This window comes from Thamnophis elegans, chromosome 16 (assembly GCF_009769535.1).
Source record: "Thamnophis elegans isolate rThaEle1 chromosome 16, rThaEle1.pri, whole genome shotgun sequence".
NCBI classification, from domain to species: domain Eukaryota; kingdom Metazoa; phylum Chordata; class Lepidosauria; order Squamata; family Colubridae; genus Thamnophis; species Thamnophis elegans.
Genome location: NC_045556.1, coordinates 10,710,762 through 10,733,342, shown reverse-complemented (window position 1 = coordinate 10,733,342; position 22,581 = coordinate 10,710,762). Strand labels below are relative to the sequence as shown.

At 42.5% G+C, this 22,581-nt stretch overlaps 2 protein-coding genes across 2 annotated transcripts in view; both read right to left on the bottom strand.

Annotated features, from left to right (window-relative positions):
- Positions 1–681, bottom strand: part of TRPM7 (transient receptor potential cation channel subfamily M member 7) — a 70,471-nt gene extending 69,790 nt beyond the window's left edge. The window contains 1 exon segment of the mRNA XM_032232637.1: positions 293–681. Within this exon segment, the coding sequence (XP_032088528.1) occupies positions 293–295 (3 nt within the window). The 5' untranslated portion in view covers positions 296–681.
- Positions 682–7,040: 6,359 nt separating this feature from the next.
- SPPL2A (signal peptide peptidase like 2A) overlaps positions 7,041–22,581 on the bottom strand; it is a 34,238-nt gene continuing 18,697 nt past the window's right edge. The window contains exons 10-16 of the mRNA XM_032232469.1: positions 22,466–22,540; positions 20,790–20,846; positions 20,317–20,370; positions 19,734–19,833; positions 17,844–17,921; positions 16,400–16,560; positions 7,041–10,513 (exon numbers count right to left, since the gene is read on the bottom strand). Coding sequence (XP_032088360.1) covers positions 10,448–10,513; positions 16,400–16,560; positions 17,844–17,921; positions 19,734–19,833; positions 20,317–20,370; positions 20,790–20,846; positions 22,466–22,540 — 591 coding nt within the window. The 3' untranslated portion in view covers positions 7,041–10,447. The remainder of the gene's footprint in view (positions 10,514–16,399; positions 16,561–17,843; positions 17,922–19,733; positions 19,834–20,316; positions 20,371–20,789; positions 20,847–22,465; positions 22,541–22,581) is intronic.

Sequence of the window (22,581 nt, the reverse complement as noted above, 5' to 3'; positions counted from 1 at the left end):
GTTGGACTAGATGACCTATAAGGTCCCTTCCAACTCTGTTAAGCTGTTATCCCCATTCCCCCAGCGATTCAAACCTCTCCCTTCCTGGAGGGGTTGGGACTACAGTTCCCATGGGGCGCCCAATCCACGGGAGGGGAGGCAAACTGGGCAACCGCGGCGGCGTACACGCGAGGCGCCCTTCCCACGTTCTCCCCCCCATAAACACGAGTCTCGGCAAATTCACCCCAACCCACTGCCCGGTTGCTGCTGCTGCGGATCGAGGCCGGGCTGGAGGCCTCAGGCCAGGCCTCACCATCCTCCTCAGGGGCGGCGGGCGGCGGCGGCGGGGCTGTCTGGCGGCCGGCGACTCTGGCTCTGCTGCTCACGCCGGGCGGCTCCGGCTCGGGGTTCGGCTCCGGCGGCTCCGGGGCCTGTCTCCATCTATGGGCGCCGAAGCCGGCAGCGGCGCGAGGCCGAGGCGGCCGGGCGAAGAGGCCGAGGCGGCCGGGCAAAGCGGCGGCGGCGGCGGCGTCTCCCCGCCAGTAGGCCGCCGCCGTGGCGGGAGGCTGCGGAGTTTGCGGCCGCCGAGGCAGCGGGCACGGCTCGCGGCAGGCTCCGGCTGGGGCTCCAGAGCGGCGGCGGCGGCAGCGGCAAGGGCAGGAGCGGCCTGGTGGCTCCTTCTCATAATTGTGCGACTGGGCCGGCAGCGGCGGCAGCAGCAGCAGCGCCGCGGCCTGGCGCGTCAGCTCGCGCCGCCCTCCGCCCGCCCTCCGCCGCTGAGGGGAGCCCCGGCTGAGGTGTGTTTGTGCGGCTGTTGTGAAGCGGCGGCGGCGGCGGGGATGGTATTTAACAGGTTAGCAGCGTTGGAAGGGGCCTCGTAAGGTCATCTAGTCTAACCCCCCCCTCAGGCAGGAGACCCTACACCCTTTCTGACAAATGGCAGCCCAGCCTCTTCTTGAAAGCCTCCAGTGATGAAGCTCCCACAACTTCTGAAGGCAACTTCTGTTTCCATGGGTTGATTGTTCTCACTGTCAGAAAATGTCTCCTTATTTCCAGGTTGAATCTCTCCTTGTTCAGTTTCCATCCATTGTTCCTTGTCTGGCCTTCAGGTGTCTTGGAGAATAGCTTGACTCCCCTCCTCTCTGTGGCAGCCCCTCAAATATTGGACAATTGCTATCATGTCTCCCCTGGTCCTTCTCTTCACTAGGACCAGCCATGCCCAGTTCCTGCCACCATTCATCCATCGTATGTGTCAGCCCCCAGACCTTTGATCATCTTAGATAGATTCAGATTAACAGGGTTGGAAGGGACCTTGAAGGTCATCTATCCAACCCCCAATCCAAGCAGGAGACCCTACACCATTTCTGACAAATGGCAGTCCAGTCTCTTCTGGAAAGTGATGAAGCTCCCACAACTTCCAAAGGCAACTTCTGTTTCATCGGTTGATTGTTCTCACTGTCAGAAAATGTATCCTAATTTCTAGGTTGAATCTCTCCTTGGTCAGTTTCCAGCCATTATTCCTTGTCTGGCCTTCAGGGGCTTTGGAAAATAGCTTGACTCCCCCCCCCCTCCTCTCTGTGGCAGCCCCTCAAATATTGGAAGACATCTATCCTGTTTCCCCTGGTCCTTCTCTTCACGAGACTAGCCATGTGTGTGTGGTGGTATTGCGTTGCTTTATATACGTGGAGGGTCAAGGCGGGTGTGACAGACACACGCACATGCGTCTGTGTGTTCCCACAGAAGCACACACACCAGACATGTGCACGCATGGCATCTGCCCTGCACACGTGCCCAGACACTCACACCCACGGGGCTGTTTCATTTCTCACACGTTTCTCGTTTTTCATGCACACACCCCTCCTGCACCCCACAATGTCTGTGTCTCAAGACACGCGCTGGTTGGATCCTCGGCCAAATGTCACATGCGCCTAGTCATGCACAGGCAAGTCCACATAGACATATGTTGATCTATCAGTGTATTTGTTCACACAGCTCTCATTGTTCTTACTCGGACATGTGTGTAAAATGAAACCCCCACACACGCATGTCCATGCATGTCTGTCCATCTGTCCATCTATCTACACACACCCACATGTGTGTAGAATATATATATGTTTATGCATATCTGTCCATCCATCCATCCATCTACACACACACACACACACACAAACTTATTGATCCATGCTTCTATATCTCACATGCATATGCACCCACTCATATAGCTCATCTAATATAGACGTATCTCATCATGTATATATATACATAGAACCATCTATACATAAATAGAATGGAAGATTTCTATGGGATTGGAGCAGCTTATCAATACTTTCAAGTTAAATATATAGCTGTTTTTATGACCTATATAGTTTTGCATACATTTGTCACACCCGTTTAGGGAGATGCATATAGCATGGGCAAAACAGATATATATAAGATTTATATGCATCTTGTATATGTCTGTGCATCTCTCTGATTCTCGTGAATAGACTCATATTTGCCATCCTGAGTGGATTTTGATTGTTTTGAGATTTTAAAATGTGTTTGCCAGTTTTGAAATGGCTTTATATTTGTTCCTTTCAATTGTCACATTTTGGAATCATTGTGTTTTGCCTTGGATGTGGTTGTTTTTCATTTAGGTCTTTTTCTGTTTTGTATCTTTTATAGAAGTGCATTTTCAAAACATGGAAACCAGACATAAACATGGATGAGTTGCAAATTATCAAACTTTTCTCCTAACCCCAATGACTGTGGTGTGGTTGAAAAGAAATGAAGGCTTTTACTGGAAAAGCAAGTTATAAATGTTCAGATAAAACCAAATAAGGATGTAGCAATAGCTTTGTAGCTTCTCTGTTCCATCGATCCCATCCAGTCCCCTCAAATGTTCAGTTGTCATTCACCAGTAAACATGCCCAATTCACTTTCAATCCTCATCCGTGCATATTTTTATACTAAACAGGTTACCATTTATTCAAACTAAAGTTGCTGGAGAGAATAAGATGCTATCACTTCACAAGCTCTTTTGTTGAAGAATTTTTATTTGGAATTACATTGCCTTATAATCCAAATAACGAAGACCTTTGAGCATTATTGGAACAGAGCAGTGGTGGGTTTCAAAAATTTTTGGAACCTCTTCTGTAGGTGTGGCCTGCTTTCTGGGTCCACTGGTGGAACCTCTTCTAACCAGTTTGGTAGATTTGACGAACCGGTTCTACCGAACCGGTGCGAACTGGTAGGAACCCACCTCTGGAACAGAGCTTTTATACTGTTTTATACACCCTGATTATAACCAATATTCTCTTAATCATACATTTATAATTAATTAAATACATAATGTTGTACGTTATAGTTATAGACATTACTTTCATAATTGTATTGTATTGTATTATTTGTATGCCGCCCTTCTCCGGGAGGACTCAGGGCAGCGAACAATTCAAGGGGGAAAAAGAGGAACATAAAAAGACAAAATACAAATAATAAAAGTAAACAACAGTCGCACAACCATACATGTCGAGAGGGGAGGGAACTCATCACCCCCAGGCCTGCCGGCAAAGCCAGGTTTTGACGGCTTTTCGGAAGGCCTGGAGAGAGGTGAGGGTCCGAATCCCTGCGGGGAGTTCATTCCAGAGGGCCGGAGCTGCCACAGAGAAGGCCCTCCCCCGGGTAATAGCCAGGTGGCATTGGCTGGTAGATGGCACCCGGAGGAGGCCAACCCTGTGAGATCTAATGGGTCTGTGGGAGGTAATTGGCAGCAGGCGGTCTCTCAAGTACCATAACATTCTATATATTTATCTCTCTCCTTTCCCCTCTCTACTTCCTTCTCCACCCTTTTCCTCTTCTCCTCTTCCCTTCTGTCTCTTCACTTCCCTCACCTACTCCTCTCCCCTCGTTCTTTTTCTCATTTCCCCTTTCTACTTCCCTCTTCTTCCTTCTCCTCTTCCCTCGACTTTTGTCTCCTCCTTTCCTCTCCTCCTCCTTGCTCTACTCCATTTCCCTCTCTCCCTTCATCTCATCACTTCTCTTCCCTTTCATCTTTCTCATTATATATAAATTTCCATTTCCCTGCAAGGCACAATGTATTTTCCAGGTACTGTCTCTTTCAAATATAATCATACATTTTCTTGGAATTGCATTTAAGGAAAAATATAATAATATGTATTTATTGTGTTGTATATTCTGGAGTAGATATCTCTGACTATTGAATTGAGACAGGTGAAGCTGATGACAAGTGTTGCCTAAAGACAGAAAGAGTGAAACTACCTGACAAAGACAGTTCTTTTGCAATCTTTCTTACTCTGTTCTTCATATAATTAGCAAGAAATGTCAATGTGACCTCAAGATATAAAGCTAACTCTAACATTTTACTTATACTCTCAACTGCTATAATTACCATCAGTGGCATATCACTTTTGTAAATACAGTTGTCATAAAACGCCACTGTCTTAACGTCACCTTTGCCTGTACTGTCTATAGCATGCTGTCATTTGCATATCATTTTGTTTGCTTTTCAAAGTTTTATTATTGACTAGCCAATAACCCGGCATTGCCTGGGTATTTATTTGAAGGGGGGGGGGAGGAATATCCGGACCATACGTAATTTGTAATGTTGGATTTTCTTCCTTACCAGAGGGAGCCCCTTTGTGGAGTACTGTGAAGTCATTACTATGGCAACTCCACTGCGCTGTACAGTTGAAGCCATTTTACGGCAATACAGTAGAATCCATTTTAAGGCACAACAGGCTGTATCTTAACAGAACACACCGATGGGTTTTAGGGATGTCTAAAGGTTAGGTATTGGCGAAAAAAATCATGTCAGTGTATAAATATAATATTAATATATTCTTGGTTTCAGAATTATTGCATAGCTTGGGATTGCCAACATTCTGGTAAATAAGGCCACCCCATGTGATTGAAGGCACAAATATCACAATAAATGAGATCATCAGAATTTTCAACATCAATAAAACAGAAGTGATCAATATTGAGAGGTGGAAGTATTTTTGAACATCAGGATTCCTCTTCCAAAGTTTCAATTCACCCATTCACTTTGGACTAGGTAAACCAATCTATCACCCAGAATTGCCGAGGTGGCGCAGTGGTTAAATGCAGCACTGCAGGCTACTTCAGCTGACTGACTGCAGTTCTGCAGTTCGGCTGTTCAAATCTCACCGGATCAGGGTTGACTCAGCCTTCCATCCTTCCGAGGTGGGTAAAATGAGGACCCGGATTGTTGTTGGGGGCAATATGCTGACTCTATAAACCGCTTAGAGAGGGCTGAAAGCCCTATGAAGCGGTATATGAGTCTAGCTGCTATTGCTATTGCTACTGCTAATTGTAGAACAAGCATTTTTATTGATATCTTTTTTTTAAAAAAATGCAAAGTATCTAAGGCAAAGATGTCTGTGGGAACATCAAGGAAGTCTCTCATCAGGAAAAGTTAATAGAGAAAGGACCCTTGAAGCAGAGGATTTGAAAACAATGTTTAGGTAGTCCTTGACGTAGGACCATAATTGTGCCAAAATTATTGTTTGCTAAATGTGACAGTTGTTGAGTTTTGCTCCATTTTACAACCTTCCTTGCCACAGTTGTTTAGTGGATCATTGCAGTTGTTGAGTTGTTAATACGGTTGTTAAGTGAACCTGGCTTCCCCATTGACTTTGTTGGTCAGGTCGCAAAAGATGATCACATGACCCCAGGACACTGCAACTATCATAAATATGAACCAATACAATACAATAGCAGAGTTGGAAGGGACCTTGGAGGTCTTCTTGTCCAATCTCCTGCCTAGGCAGGAAACTGTATACCCTTTCAGACAAATGGCTATCCAACATCTTCTTAAAGACTTCCAGTGTTGGGGCTTTCACAACTTCTGGAGGCAATTCTGTTCCACTGATTAATTGTTCTCACTGTCAGGAAATTCCTCCTCAGTTCTAAGTTGCTTCTCTCCTTGATTAGTTTCTACCCATTGCTTCTTGTCCTGCCTTCAAGTGCTTTGGAGAATAGCTTGACTCCCTCTTCCTTGTGGCAACCCCTGAGATATTGGAAGACTGCTATTATCTCTCCCCTAATCCTTCTTTTCATTAAACTAGACCTACCCAGTTCCTGCAACCGTTCTTCATATGTTTTAGCCTCCAGTCCCCTAATTATCTTCGTTGCTCTTCTCTGCACTCTTTCTAGAGTCTCCACATCTTTTCTACATTGTGGCGACCAAAACTGGATGCAGTATTCCAAGTGTGGCCTTACCAAGGCATTATAAAGTGGTATTAACACTTCACACGATCTTGATTCTATCCCTCTGTTTATGCAGCCTAGAACTGTGTTGGCTTTTTTGGAAGCTGCTGCACACTGTTGGCTCATATTTAAATGGTTGTCCACTAGGACTCCAAGATCCCTCTCACAATTACTACTATTGAGCAAGGTACCACCTATACTGTACCTGTGCAACCAGTTGCCAAGTGTCTGAATTTTGATCAAATGACCACCAGGATGTCGCACATGTGGGGAAATGGTTATAAGTCACTTTTTTTCAGTGCCACTGCTGCAAAAACAATACTGTATAAAGGATCATTTGGATCTCAGCCAAGGTGCCCTAAGGCTGACTACCTCTTATCTTGTGGCTTGATAGCTCACCAAACCAGCCTGGACTTGTTCTTGTAGCAATAAAATTACCACAAATGGCAAAGAGGTTTTCAAAGAAATGTAAATACGCTACAGGTACAAGGGGCAGTTTAGCCAGAAACAGAAAGGATGTTTCATATGGAACAAGGAACACTGAAAATTCAAGGCAGCTTCCAATATAGAAGATGAAAAGGTACAATGGATTAAAATTACTAATTACTAAGTATATACAAACCAAATCTTGAAGGGCAAATTCAAACAGACAAGAAAAAAATAGGTAAAGCTTCTACCAGCGTCTTCAAACATCTTTAAAATATGAAAAGGCATAAACTTTTTTTTTTTTAACTTTTCTTCCCTGGAAGGCAAAGGGTGATGATTATCATCCATATTGATGCCAAACAAGGCTATACTTTAATGTGTAAACCAGACAGGAAATAAAACAATGCTTAAATTATTGCTGAAAGTTTATTTGATACAAAATGTTTTTCCAAATTATAATAATCTTAGAAAACAAAAATATACAATGTTTCAGAAACAAAAGCAGCAAAGGAGGTGATTATCAGACTGGATTATTGCTCTAGCCGTACTATGATTAATGTTATACTTATTACTAAGGCTGTTAAAATGAAAATGGACAACTGAATTTTTAAGCACTTTTAGAAAATGTCCAATGTGGCCCCTATCATGCTATTCAGTAACCAACAGTTAAAGCACCCAATTTTAAAGAATATTGTTAAATAGTCCATACAGACACTGTTAATTTGACATTTCAAAATGAGAAGTTTGGAACATTTGTCATAATTTGAAATATTTATTCTACTCTCTCTCTCAAAAAAGCAAATGCATGTTCAGTGGACAATTTTATGTAATTTGTCAATTCTATTCGTTACAAATGTAATTCAATGAATTTAGCCATTAAACAAAATTAAATTTGACAATTCTCTGATGAATTAAATTTATTGAACTTTTTTTAAAATTTCCAAAGTAGCAAGCAATATAATGTAAAAAAAATAGACAAAATCAGTTCAAAAAGTCTATTCATTTCTGGCCGTCATTTACTATCCCAAACTCAGCAAAATTAAAATTAAAATTAACCTTTTATCTACAATTTAAGCTTGTCTCTCATCAAAAGACATTTTAAGAGAAAAGGATCTCTTTTCTGTTCCATCATGCAAATATAAGTTTCAGGTTCCCTTGATTTAATACAACCGTTGTTCAAATGAGATATCTGTTTGGGGGAGATATCTGTTTGGGGGTAATCTGTTGACTAAAGACTTGTTTAAAAGAATAAAGAAAAGATGGATCATGTTGGGGACAGAATAAGAAACCTTGGTATTTATCATTTCAAGTTTCTTAGGTCTGTAAACCTGATGGTTGGTCACCAACTGGATCCCTGCTCTGCAGCTTTGATTGTTTTCAATGTGTCTCATGATCAGTAAGCCTTTTGACAGAAAGGACTCCGGTAAAAATTCAATAAAGGTTCATCAATTATGATTGAAAAGAAAACAGAAAATATCCCAGCCGTATGCCTCCTGTCCCTTATAAGAAAATGTATACAGAGGACCCCAATGGTATATCAAGAAAATGTAGGCCATTTTTTTTTTCATTTCTGTATTCTGGTCAACAATGAATGGAAATTCTTCCATCAAATGGTCCAGGAAAGTCCCTGAACCTATTAACTGATGTATGGATTAAGGAATTGTAGCTACGGTACAATCTATTCTACACCTACACCTTAGAGCAGTGATGGCGAATCTTTTCGGCACCGAGTGCTGCAAAGGGAGTGTGCGTGCTCATCTGGGCCGCAACCAAGAAGAGGAGCTACCCAGGGGGCATGCGCGCACCGGAAAATGAGCTTACGGTTTTCGGCAGGTGCATGCGCAATGATCAGCTGGCCAGCGCACATGTTCATGCTGGAAAACAGAAGACAAGCTCTTGCAGTTTCCGGCACTGCCGCACGCACAAAGGTCAGATGATTGTTGCATGCGCAGAAGAGGAACAAGTGATGTGCCCGTGTCAGGCAATATGGCTCCATGTGCCACTTTGGGCATGCATACCATAGGTTCTCCATCACAGCCTTAGGGCATGGAAGGGAAGTTCTCATGAAGACAGACTTCTTCATGAGTGTGTCACCTCAAATCAAAAGCCCACACAAAATCAGTATTTTAAATGGCTATAAGACAGTCTACAAATTTAGAGGAAATTCTTGCTTTAGGAATCTGCTTTCCCTTGTGGAGATGATTACAAATATGCAACCAGTTAAAAGAATAGCAAGTGCTTTTAAATTGCTTTTTAGACTTGTTCTCATTAGCTTAAATGAAGTTTCATTTAAACGAACCCTATTTCTCCTGAGTGAAAACATCATTAAAAAAAATAGTTATTTCAAAAGCTTCCGGTCTCTTCAGTTGATCTACAAGATCTATGTTACCCAATTATTCCAGCTTTTCCTAACTTGATGGCTTTTAAACATGTGTAGAATACAATTCCCAGAATTCTTAACAATATTCTGAAGCTGCAGTCCTATGATATGTGGAAGACACCAAATGAGGAAGTTTATGTTACACTGTTGTTGTTATACTACATTTGAAATAAAGCATTGCCAAGTCTTCCCCCCCCCTTTTTTTTTTCTTTTACACATTCCTCCAAGTGTCTTTGGTTTAAATCTACGTTGATGCTCAAAGTTACTAAACTTCTGTTCATCAACACTTCCAAGAGAGGTTAAAAGTGGGAAATCTCTTTCAAATCAAAATGCTAGAGCTGAACTTATTTTATTATTACTATGACAACTGTTATAGAAGCTTTGCCCTAAGGCGTAGGCTGAAATAAAAATTCAAATGATGGATGTGTTAAGTGATAACAATAAAAGGTGAGTTGGAGAACTAAAAAAATGAGCCTCTGATTTGGAAACTTAAGACTTTTATTAATTGTGCTAATGTGTAAAGAGGAAAACTAAGTTTCTGGTTTTTTTATATTTCTTCCAATTTTTATCTTAAGTATTTTTAAAAAATAACATTCATTAGCTCACAATGGATTAAGTACAGGAACTCCTAATTATAACTAATGAATGGGCTCATCTCATCTGATTCTTTGTCCATCTTACTCATTTTATAATTTCACAACCGCTCTACATTATACATTATAACTTGTATTATATAGGCGAGAACCACTTTTTGAGGCCACAGGTTGAAAGATTTGTGATAGTGACAAAATGGAAAGGGCAGGACTGAACCTTTTAGGTTTTGGAGTTTTTTAGGGTTTGATAAGGTTTTAAAAAATGGGAATGTTGAGGCCTCAATGCCTCTGTTTTTCTCTCTTGTGGGACAATCATTGGATGCAACTATATATTTTGCTGCAGAAAATTGCCATCAACCTGGACTTCTGGGAAGTGCACTCATGGGATCACATGGTTGCATGTAACTTTAGTTGCCCATCGTTACTTTCTCGTGCATAGTAACCCGTGGTTTTTTTCCTGCTAGCTGGACCTCTGATAAGACACTTCTGGTCTGCATTATTCTGCTCCTAAATGCTTCAAATAAAGACTTAGGTGGAAAGCCTGAGATTCAGGAGCAAAGTGGACCATTGATTAGCAATACTATCCATCTCATAGGCCACAAACTTGAACTGAATTGAACAAGGCACAGGTTTATTGAATATGGTTTGGTACCTCGAGAGATAATAGGTTCTAACCATTCTGAGAATATCAATAGTAAACTTTTCACAAAAATATATGTGCAAGTGTAAAAAAAGGCGATTCTTTTCATAATAAAGTGTATGAAATATTCCAGTTTAAAAATTAAACCAGTCTCTTATTATTTGAGTAGAAAAATCATAGTACATTATTTTTGGTGATGTGTTATTGTCCCTCATGATGTTCGGTGGCTTGTGTGGCATTTTCTTCATTAGAAGCGGAATTCATCACCTGGGTATAAAAGAAATGGTATGTTAGTAATCAGATCGCTGGATTCATATTTTCATTAGGCAATTACAAGGATAGCAATATAATAAAATAGGATGGTATTTAGCCAGGACCAAAGATAAAGACGGTTTGTGTAAGTCAATGGTTCTCAACCTGTGGGTTGGGACCCTTTTGGGGGTCGAACGACCCTTTCACAGGGGTTGCCTAAGACCATCGGAAAACACATATTTTCGATGGTCTTAGGAACTGAGACACCAATTTTATGGTTGGGGGTCACCACAACATAAAGAACTGCATTAAAGGGTTGCAGCATTGGGAAGGTTGAGAACCACTGGTCTAAGTGAATAATCAGAGCCTTCGTTCCCAAGCAACAAAACAGACACTAAAGTTTTACTATTGGTTTACAAATTCATATATTTGTAAAGTGTGAGTAGAATGACTTGCATGAGAAATTAAAAAATGACTGTTTCTCCTTTTCAGGAAACCCTGGAAAATAAACCGAGCAAAAACATTAGATGTTCTCAACCCAGATACAATTTTCAGAACTTCATATACTTATGCAAATAAACTATAGGATGCTTAAGACAGCATTCAAAACTATATTATAGCAGAGATGCTTTACTTAAAAACTTTTGGGAGGCTCTCAAAACAAACTGATTCATGGGAAGAGGGGGGGGGAACAATTTCTGCTTAACAGAAATAAACAGACGAAAACAGAAGCATCCATTGGGTTATATCACTACAATGGTTGGATTCAGATAACTGCAGGAGTAAAAAAAATGGTTAGTTTGACACAGCAAATTGTGTAAAGTATGATTTAGTCAATAATTCATGGTTAAGCAAACATGTAAAAAATGTGGCACTGGTCTCGTTCATGGACAGAATGCTGGTGTCCGATTCTTTCCATGTCAAGAATCAAACCAAGTGCAGACTGAAAAACCATGCTGTCAATTCGGGCCAAAAGTAAACACGGGGAGGGGGGAAGTGGAGGAGGCAACTGTTAAACCTTCAAGCTGATTTTTATTTGCTATCTGGCTCCATCCACTCAAATACAGAGGCACGCTGTTGTGGGGGGGCGGGAGTGGAGAGCAGTGGCAGCGTTCTGGGTTCAGCAACCTCTGTGCTTGGCATGTGCGAATACCCAAATAAAATAAAAGCGCCCAGTGCAGTTTGTGAATGGTAAAAAATCAGCCTCCAAAAACCAGTTAAAATTGTTACGGCTGGCAGGCAAAGGTAGGTTTGGAAATACGCCAGAAATAATGTCTGATATTCCAAAGAGGTCAGAGCTGTGATGGCAAACCTGTTGTGACTCAGCAAAAGTTTGCTGTGAGTTGAGTCGGGAGGCAGGAATAACAATGCAGCTGGGGCTCGTTAGTGTGGTCTTCTGGAGATGAAAGGACTGATGGTGCCACGCCCTGGTTGCAGAAGTCAACGTTCGTCGTTCGTTCATGGTTCATCGGTCATGGTTTGTTTGTGAGAGGCACTTGGAGAAGTGATTTGCTTTCTTTCTGTACACCTGGTTTGGCTGTAAGAGATCTTTGTTTTTGCATTCTGTTATCTTCTTGCCAGAGACTTTATTTATGTTTATTTTTGGGCTCGCAGCCAGCGTGAGCCGAGGACTGATAAAGTTCTTTCCTTTTAAGTCTGTCTGCCTGTCGTCTTTGAACGAGCGAAGAAGGGGGGGGGTCAGAACAGAAACCTATGGCACATGTACCACAGGTGGCACGCAGAGACCTCTGCGAGCACGCGTGCCGTCATCCCAGCTCAACTCAAGAAAGAAAACTGGGTGGGTGGGGGGGGGGGGGAAAGGAATGTAAAAAAAAGTAAACTTAACAAAGTGAAACTCATGTAAACCACGAACTGCTGCTGGAGGCAGGCAGGGAGATCGTTTTATCCTGGAAAATCCCAGCCTGGCTGATCTTCTCCCAAACCAAGTTTGGCAGATTAATCACTACGCTTTAATTATGTTCAATTTGTAATAATGAAAATACATCCTGCATATCAGATATTTACATTACGATTCATAACAGTAGCAAAATTACAGTTATGAAGTAGCACCGAAAATAATTTTATGGCTGGGGGTCACAACATGAGGAACTGTATTAAAGGGTCGCGGCATTGGGAAGGTTGAGAACCACTGGCCTAGAGGAAGCTAGCTAGGATTTCTTGATCTTTTTCTAAGACCTGCAGAAATAAAATAAAGGCAAAATATCCTGATTCCTTCCCATTTATCCCCTGCCTTTCTACCCCAGGTGTACTCAAGGCAGCGTGCAAGCAAGAAAGCTGCACAATTTATTGTGATACAGAGTTGAATGTAACTTTCTAGAGGGAGAGAAAAATATCTGGTGTACCTACTTCCATTTAAGCATCAAGCCCATAAAAATATGCAGATTATTTTTATAACATTTTCTAAGCTATCACACAGGTTCTTTGGCCGATTCAGCATTCATCATCCTTGCTAAGTTAGACTAAAAGGGCCGGATGGAAAAACACAAGTAGGCAAAAAAACCATGGTGATTATTAAGCTTTAACTGTCCAACGGGTTCCAAAGATCTAAAAGGAGATGTCAGGAAACCCCAGAAAAAAAATCTATTTACATTTATCCACATGGCTAACTAGAAATGGAACCAAACAGCAAGATCCAAATAGCATCACTCTTTGTGATGCTCTATAATTTATGGGCCATGAGAATGCAACAATGAAAAGGCAGGAGTATATTGGCTCGGGTACCAAGATCTGTGCCGTTTCAAGATTTCCAAAAATATGCATCAAATCACTGCTTAGCAAACACATCGGGTGTTTTTGCAAAATAAAACCTGGTTGGGTGGGAAATTTGTTCAGAAACTGCATTGCAAAATCGCTTGTGACACTTTGAAGTTAAGGCTTGTTTGCGTCTCAAATACAACCAGAACAAAACAAGGATGTTTTCCCGAGGGTGCAATTCTTTTTAAAAGGCTCCTCCAGCAAACAAGCGGTAATTCGAGTTCAGGTAACTTGGAAGCGTAAAGGTGAGGGTTCCCCTCGCACATATGTGCTAATCGTTCCTGACTCTAGGGGATGGTGCTCATCTCTGTTTCAAAGCCAAAGAGCCAGCGCTGTCCCAAGACATCTCCCTGGTCATGTAGCCAGCATGACTAAACGCCGAAGGGGCATGGAGTACCGTTACCTTCCCACCAAAGGTGGTTCTGATTTTTCTACATTTTTTACATGCTTTCGAACTGTTAAATTGACAGAAGCTGGGACAAGTAACGGGAGCTCACTCTCTTATGCGGCGCTAGGGATTCGAACCGTCGAACTGCCGACCTTTCTGATCGACAAGCTCAGCGTCTTAAGCTACTCAGCCACCGCGTCCCTTTGAACTTGGAAGTGTAACTGCCTCTAAAAAAGGACTTCAGGTTTTCCCACTCAGCAAATTTGGACGTAATACCTGACAGTTAATCAATTCTGCTAACCTTTCTCCCTGCTCTTAACTTTAAAAGATTCCACCACTTGAGGCTGAGTGTTAATAGCCTGAACTTGCAGGAAATAAAGCTTGTGGACTTTTGCTTTTAAAAAGTGCAAGGTACATAGGAAAGTAGAACGAAAAGATTTCTTGCCGCTGAGAATTTAGACTACTAGATTAAAGGTCTTGTTGAACTGAGTCTTGCTTGAACTGCCTTCAAATTCTCATGCTGCGAGTTAGGATTTTCATTCCAGACTAAATCATGCTGACACAAAGATCCAAAGTTCAAAGCAATTGAAATCCTTCCTTGCCGAGGAAAGCATATGAAACTGTTGCTATGGCAACGTTAAGTACTTCTAAATAATGAAATTTGCCATTTGAGATACGAGTACTTGGTTGTTAGTTTAGAAGTGGGAGCGAAGTAGTAGGGCCAGGGGACTCCCATTAGGTAAATGAAAAGGTTCCCCTCGCACATATGTCAGTCGTTCCCGACTCTAGGGCGCGGTGCTCATCTCCGTTTCAAAGCCAAAGAGCTAGCGCTGTCCGAAAATGTCTCCGTGGTCAAGTGGCCGGTATTACTCAATGCTGAAGGCGCATGGAGTGCTGTTACCTTCCCACTAAAGGTGGTCCCTATTTTTCTACTTTTACATGCTTTTGAACTGCTAGGTTGGCAGAAGCTGGGACAAGTAATGGGAGCTCACTCCGTTACACGGCGCTAGGGATTCGAACTGCCGATTTTTCCGATCAACAAGCTCAGCGTTATTCCCGTTAGAAATATGTTAATTCTGAATGATTTTGCATATTTTTTCTTTCTGTTTATTTCCCAGGCTCAGCTTTTAAACATGGCTCAGGAAGCTGAGCCCGTGTGAGACTTGAAAAGAGCCACAAAATATATATTGAACTTAGCTATGCTGCTCTGGTTGCTACAACAGTGATAGCCTCCCCAATTGATAAAAGGTTCAGGAGACCTCTGAGTAAACATCCAGCTGCACGATCCTCCATTGTCTTCTGACAGGCCTGTGAGCTCACTAGTTCACAGGAAAGAGGCTCAAAGGAGAATAAAGAAGGCTCTCGTTCTTCTTAATTTAGGCGGATTTATTGGCTTTAGAACTGGTTCCGTTAGTGAAATTCTTGGGACTTCGTCCTGCCCATTTCAATCAATCTCTTTTTAAGGGGGCCAAAACTGTGGATAGCAAAGAATGGTTTGCCATTTTAGGCGGATACCAAACTTTCTGATATCCATGGGAATATCTGATTTCTGAGTTTTTTCTTTTCTTCTGGCAGCTCTGTAGGGATGGTGCAAAATAAACTGGAAGAGAAGCAGTGAATACAGCAGGAAATGGATCTTTTAAGTGACCAAAGAAAGGGGGACAAAGGGCATTTCAAACTGGCTCTGATCCTCTCAGATCTACTTTTTCTGCCCTCCTGGTCTCCTTCAAAAAAAAAAACATTCTCTTTCGGCAAGGTATTTGGTGAAGGTTTACTTTATTTGCTCTTAAGATTATGGAGAGCTGGCTTGGTATAGCGGATTAAGGCACCAGGCTAAAAACAGGGAGACTGTGAACTTTAATCCTCCCTTAGGCATGAAACCAGCTGGACGACTTAAAGCCAGTCGTTCTCTCTCGGCCCAGGAAGAAGGCAACAGCAAAACACTTCCCAAAATGTGGCCGAGCGAACCGAACCGCAGGGGCTTTTCCAGGCAGTCCCAAGGAGTCAAGGGTGACTTGAAGGCCCACACACTTTCGGACTGATTCTCTCTCTCTCTCTTTTCTCCAGAGCTCAAGGCAGCACATGTAGCATCCCTGCTTCCGAATATTATGTCTATGGGTACAACCAAGGGGTTCGCAGGGGTTCGAGAGAACCTCTAGCTAAGATTCTGTGCAGTTTGGAGAATCCCCAAATCCCACTTCTGGCTGGCCCTGCCCACCCCACTCCGTCCCTCCCAGAAGTCCCCACGCGACCTGTTTTGGAGAGGGTGAAAAACAGGCCTACCGAAAGTTCGGGAAGGCCAGAAAGGGGGAGATTTCCCGCCTCCAGAGCGCCTCTGGAGCCTGGGGAGGCCATTTTCGCCCTCCCGGAGGTTCAAGAAAAGCCTCCAGAGCCCTGGGAAGCTGAAAATGCACCCCACCCCGCTGTGGTGCAGGAGGCCGAGTAGACAATGCCCACCATGGCCACGCCCACCCAGCAACCGAACGGAAAACCGCTTGCTAAAATTTTTGAAGCCCACCTCTGGTCACAACAGTCTTGTGAGCTATGCTGGACTAAGGGACCGCCAGTGAAGCAGCATCGGGCAGAGAATTATCCCCATCTGGAGTGACTTTGTCCCTGAGCTCGCTAATCCTAACCCAACAGCTATGGTCAACTCTGGATCTCAACAAGCCCTGCCCCCTGTATGAAGAAGAACAAGCAGTATCTACTCACAGGACCCCCGAATAATCTCTCCTCACCTGATAGCTGCTACCGTTCCAGAATTTTTTCATCTCCTTGCGGTACAAAGCAACCAGGACGCAAGGAATAAGTGTGCAGGGCACTAAATAGAGAAGAGCTGGCTGAGCCTTCCTCATCAATATTAGACAGATGAAGGTGAGCACCATGCCGACACCATAAGCTGCAGAACAAGGTAAACATTAACAAAAAACATGTCACCAAATATCGCAGATTTTTCGGCTCCTTGGTTTAGGGCTAAGCATGGTAATTTATTTTTATTTATTAAATTTGCATGCTGCCCAATTCACCATCAGGCAGTTCTAGGCGGCTTACACAAGAAGCCAAAATGGCAATATTAAAACATTCAGATAATGAGTGTTACTCTCAGGTGCAAACAACCAGACCCATATATATATAAGGTTCAAGATGACTACTTCATTGTTCTCTTATACAGGAATTTCCCCAGACTCACAGTTTCATATGGACACTACTAGATAAGGCCCTAAGCATTCAGAGCGGGCCAGACCTAGCTGCCTTGTTAATTAAATTAAGACCACATAGAGCTGTGATGGCAAACCTATGCCACATGTGCCAGAGGTGGCACGTAGAGCCCTCTCTGTGGACACGCGTGGCGTTCCAACTGTTCTGGTTTCCAGTGCGCACATGCGCACCAGTCAGCTGGTCTTCGTAGGCACCGGAGCACCGGAAAACGGCCTGAAAATGGCTGTTTTCAGGCTAGTTTGTTGGCCGTTTTTTCAAAATAAACAGCCAGGCCAAAACCAGCTCAAAAAACAGCTGGAAAATGGCCTGAAAAACGGCCTGGAAAATAGGCTGGAAATGGCCTGGAAAACGTCCAAAAAAACAGGCTGTTTTTCAAGCTGTTTTCAGTCCGTTTTTCAAAAAAAAACCCAGCCAGGCCAAAAACAGGCCAAAAAACAGCTGGAAAACAGCCTGAAAACAGCCTGAAAATGGCCCGGAAAAGGTCCAAAAAACCAGGCTGTTTTTCAAAAACAGCCCAGAAAATTGCCTAAAAACAGCCTGGAAAATTGCCTGGAAAACAGCCAAAATATAGGCATGTGCGCACCCACCAGCTGGTCTTGGGTTTTCCGGAGCTCCGTGGCACATACATGCATACACGTTCCAGTTTGGGAACTCGGTTCCGAAAAGGTTCCCCATCCCTGACATAGAGAGTCCAGGTGTATTCTGCGCTTCAGCCCTCCCAGCTGAGATGGTTGCTCTCCAACATCCTTAAAACTAACAAGGAAAGCTAGGAAAGGAGCAACCTACAACGGGGTGGAGGTGAAATAATCTCTTACTCCACTAATGCCTCCATCAGGACCCCAGGCCAAATGGCAGAGTCAGTTTTTAAGACCATCCCCTAAAAGGCCAATAGGCCAGGGTCGGATCTCACCTCAAGGGGCATTCCCAATACCGTTTTTCGAAATAACTATTGGGATAGATTACCTATGGTGCAGATAATGAAATACACGGAGGAAGAGGAGGTTTGCACATCAAACCTGTTGCAGTACGCCACCAGGAGACCTAAAAAAAACCACAAAAACATCCCAAATGAAAGACGGGTCAGAGAGATTTTTGTCAGGAAGAAAATGACGTCATCAAAACAACAGGACCACACTCGTGAAATTAAGAACACAACTGAGCCCAAAACTGATGTTGTTAAATGAGGAAATTTCCTGAGTGAGTTTTTCCCCCATTTTACACATCTTTTCTGGCCACATTTGTTAAGTGAATCATGGAGGTTTAGGAGAGCTGTAAGTTACATTATCCACTCTCAACTTTTTTCCCTCCCTCCCTAATTTTAATCTGGGGTCTATAAGTGCTTATAAATAACCTTGGACTAAGCAATAACTTTGTATGTAGATTTTGGGAGGGGGGAACTAAATAGCACTGGCCTCTATTTCTATTTTTTTTTTCAGTTTTCCCCTGATTTTTTCCCTTTTCTGCCTTTCGTTAGGAAATAAATATATCAACTTAAACTTGGAGATCTGACTGCAAATTATTGTTCTGGCAGTGGGGCCCACAGAATTCTATGGATTGCATTTAGCTATATTAGAATTTACTCTGCAGATTCTCTGTTACAATAATTTTTATACTCGATGAGGAAAAAAGCAGTCAAACCAGAAGAGTAAACTCAGCCTCTCTTTTCCATGCAATATACATGTATAAGGTGTGTCCGTGCAAACAAAATGGCTTAGAAACCAGTAAACTTGCTATAGGGAAAGATAAAGTATATATGTGCTAGTCGTTTCTGACTCTAGGGGGTGGTGCTCATCTCTGTTTCAAAGCTGAAGAGCCAGCGCTCTCCAAAGACATCTTCATGGTCATGTGGCCGGCATGACTAAATGCCGAAGGCGCACGGAACACTGATACCTTCTCACCAAAGGTGGTCCCTATTTTTTCTACTTGCATTTTTACATGCTTTCGAACTGCTAGGTTGGCAGAAGCTGGGACAAGTAACAGGAGCTCACTCTGTTACACAGTGCTAGGGATTTGAACCGCCGAACTGCCGACCTTTCTGATTGACAAGCTCAGCGTCTTAGCCACTGAGCCACTGCGTCCCTGAAACTTGCTATACATGGACCTAAAATATCCCACGTGGTCATTATATGAAGAATTCTTTCCCTGTGTTGTCTAAAGCACCATGTTAGGTTAGCAATAGCACTTAGTCTTATATACTGCTTCACAGTGCTTTACAGCCCTCTCTAAGCAGTTTACAGAGTCAGCCTATTGGCCCCCAACAATCTGGGCTCCTCATTTTATCCACCTCGGAAGGATGGAAGGCTGAGTCAACCTTGAGCTGGTCAGGATTGAACTGCTAGTGGTAGGCAGAGTTAGCTTGCAATAGCAATAGCACTTAGCCTTATATACCATTTCATAGTGCTTGACATAGCAATAGCACTTACACTTATATATTGCTTCATAGTGCTTTACATAACAATAGCACTTAGTCTTATATACCGCTTCACAGTGCTTTTACAGCCCTCTCTAAGCGGTTTAGAGAGTAAGCTTATTGCCCCCAACAACCTGGGTCCTCATTTTACCCACCTCGGAAGGATGGAAGGCCGAGTCTTCCTTGAGCTGGTCAGGATCGAACTGCTGGTGGTAGGCAGAGTTAGCTTGCAATAGCCATAGCGCTTAGCCTTATATACCATTTCATAGTGCTTTACATAGCAATAGCACTTAGTCTTATATACCGCTTCACAGTGCTTTTAACAGCCCTCCCCAAGCAGTTTACAGAGTCAGCCTATTGTCCCCCAACAATCTGGGTCCTCATTTTACTGACCTCGGAAGGATGGAAGGCAGAGTCAACCCACAGCTGAAAGACACCCTTACCTGGAACGACAATATCACCAAATCCAAGTAATGAAAATGGCCTCAAACACAACACTGCTGGTGACAAGTCCAATCTGGGCACCTTGAAGACCACGGGCAACTGAAAAACAGTTGTTGTTGGTTAAAAACAAAAGAACCCTGTAAGGCCAATCCAAAGCATGTTTCACGAAAAGTAAGAATTGAATCAGAATCATCTCCTCATCTAGTTTACCCAGAAAAAGGGTTAACATTCAGAAAACAGCAAATCAAGAAGCAGAGTGCACAAAAGAAGTATGATCAAACACAAACGCCACACAGCAAACATCTGTATTTAGCAGACAGACACCATTGACAAATGATTGGATAAAATGAAGAACCCCAGGAAATGAGAGGAAAAAAGACTTTTAGCCTGATCAGAATTGATTGGGCAACACTTAAGATCTCAATCTTGAAGAAAGTAACGTGGAGAAGACAGAGAATCAGGTGTGGGGGTTTCTTTCCCCCCCTGCCCCAAAAGAATATTGATTTATTTTATTTTATTTTTGGGGGGGGGGGAAGTAGGCCATTGAAAATCCATGGAATGTATCTTAAACACAATCCTTACTTTCTCATGAGGAGCTGATTGTTCAGCAGAGGCATCCATCAAGTTTCCATCACTCTAGGATCAAACCCAAGTCAACAAGCATTTAATACTTGGAAGAAAAAAGATTTTAAAAACGGCTACATTTTGTAAGCAGTTTATATTGGGATATTCAGGGCAATAACCCAGCATACTTTTTACACTGAGGAGGAAAAAGACTAATCCTGCGTTCGCTTTCTCTCTCTCCCCCAAAAGTTTAAGGTAATGTTTCTCAACCTTGGCAACTTGGAAATGGGTGGACTTCAACTCCCAGAATTGCTCAGCCAGAAATTCTGGAAGTTGAAGTCCGCGCATTTTCAGGTAGTCAAGGTTGAAAAACACTGCTTTAAGAGGTCTTATTTATGCATATTTATGTAAAACAAGTGCAATATTTATAATGTAACTCAACCTGCGCAAACAGAAGCTAGATTTTCCCCCAAAAGATTTAATATGCCTACCTTTTCACTGCTGTCAAGAGGACCAAGTGCCACTTCAACCATAATACTTTCTCCACTCTGAAAAGTTTGAAAAAAAAAAAAGAATATGGATGCTGAAGCAGTCATTCTGGAAATATTTAAAATGTCAGGCATTTAAAAATGAATGCATTTTTTTTTCAGGACATATTTGGCCAGGACACTCCCCGGCAAACGTCCTATCAAACGGAATGAATTAGGAACCAGAATGGCTCATAATCCAATAAAGATAAACATGAGATGAGGACACTTAAAAAAAAAAAAAGCAAAATCAGAGCAAACTTGATAACCCAGCTGGTTCTATGTGATTTACGGGAAATGCCAGTATAATGCAAGTATATTTCACAAACTTATTAGAAACAACAAGCATCAAGCCGGGCGGATTTAATGCCATTTCCACCAGGTCAGGAAACTTAAAACACATAAACAAAACACTGAAAAGCACATGAAGCCTAAGCACATATTTCAAAATAAAATAAACAGAAGATTTAAAAAAAGAGTAGATATGCAATTTTTTATATAATAAATGAAATAAATAATGGAACTTTAGCCTCTATGTTTTGAGAACTGGACTATTGGTCCTGAAATAAATGGTTTGGAATATCTAAAAGTCCCGGAATTAAGAATCTGATATCTTATGTGGTTCACTTTATCTAGACCTTATTCTAATTTAATGGAATCACAGTGCCACACAAAGGCAACTGGTGGCATTGAACAACATCCCATGTTCTAAAGCTAGTCCTTGATTTGAGTCAGTGGTGGGATTCAAATAATTTACTAACTGGTTCTCTGTCCTAATGACCAGGTGGGTAGGCAGGGCTTAGTGGTCATGTGACCATGTGGGCGTGGCCAACTCAACATTACTCAGGTCAATGGACGCTTCGCCTTAGCTGTTACAATGGTAATAAGGGTTAACTGGAGAGGCAGTTTCTGTAAGCAGGGCAATAAAGATGAGGCTAGAAACAACACCAGAATGTTTCCTTCCTGCCTTCCTTACAGGATTAGCCCTGTAAAGCAGAAAAAAACCAAAAGAAGATTGATTTCCAACAACCGGTTCTCTGAACCTCTTAGAAAGTTAAGAACCGGTTCTCCCAAATAGGTGCAGACTGGCTGAATCCCACCACTGATTTGAGTCCAGGGTTTCTGTTTCTAAGCACATTTGTTAAGCAAATCACAAAAAAAATTGTGACCATTCCCCCCCCTCGTGGTTGTTAAGCAAGTTACTGCACTTGTTAAGTGAATCATGTGGTCATTAACAAACCCAAGTTTGCCCACTGCCTTTTCTTGCCAGATGTGGGCTGGAAAGATCACAACCGGTGATCACAAGATCCTGGGATGCTTCAACCATGATAAATACATGCCAGTTGTCAAGTGTCAGGATTTCTGATCATGTGGTTGTGGAGATGTTGTGATGGTTATAAGTGAGAGGACCTGTGGTAAGTCAACTCCAAATGGTCGTTAAAACGAATATTTTCAAGCGAAGGAACTACCCGCTTAGTCTTTATACTCTACATAGGGAATGGATGAAATAAAAAAGTTGGGCTTGTAGACTTGAAACTTTCACTGTATTGAGGGCATATTTTTCATTAGAACACTAAAACACCAAAAATTGAGCCCGCTCTGCATGATGACAAGAATTGCTATAAAACCTGCATACTTACTTTTGTAATGTAAGGTGTGATGAAGACAAAAAACACATCATATACAAGAAGGAGACCTAGAAGAATCACACATGACTAGAGAACAAAGAACAGGTGTTTATTTTTTTAAACCAAGC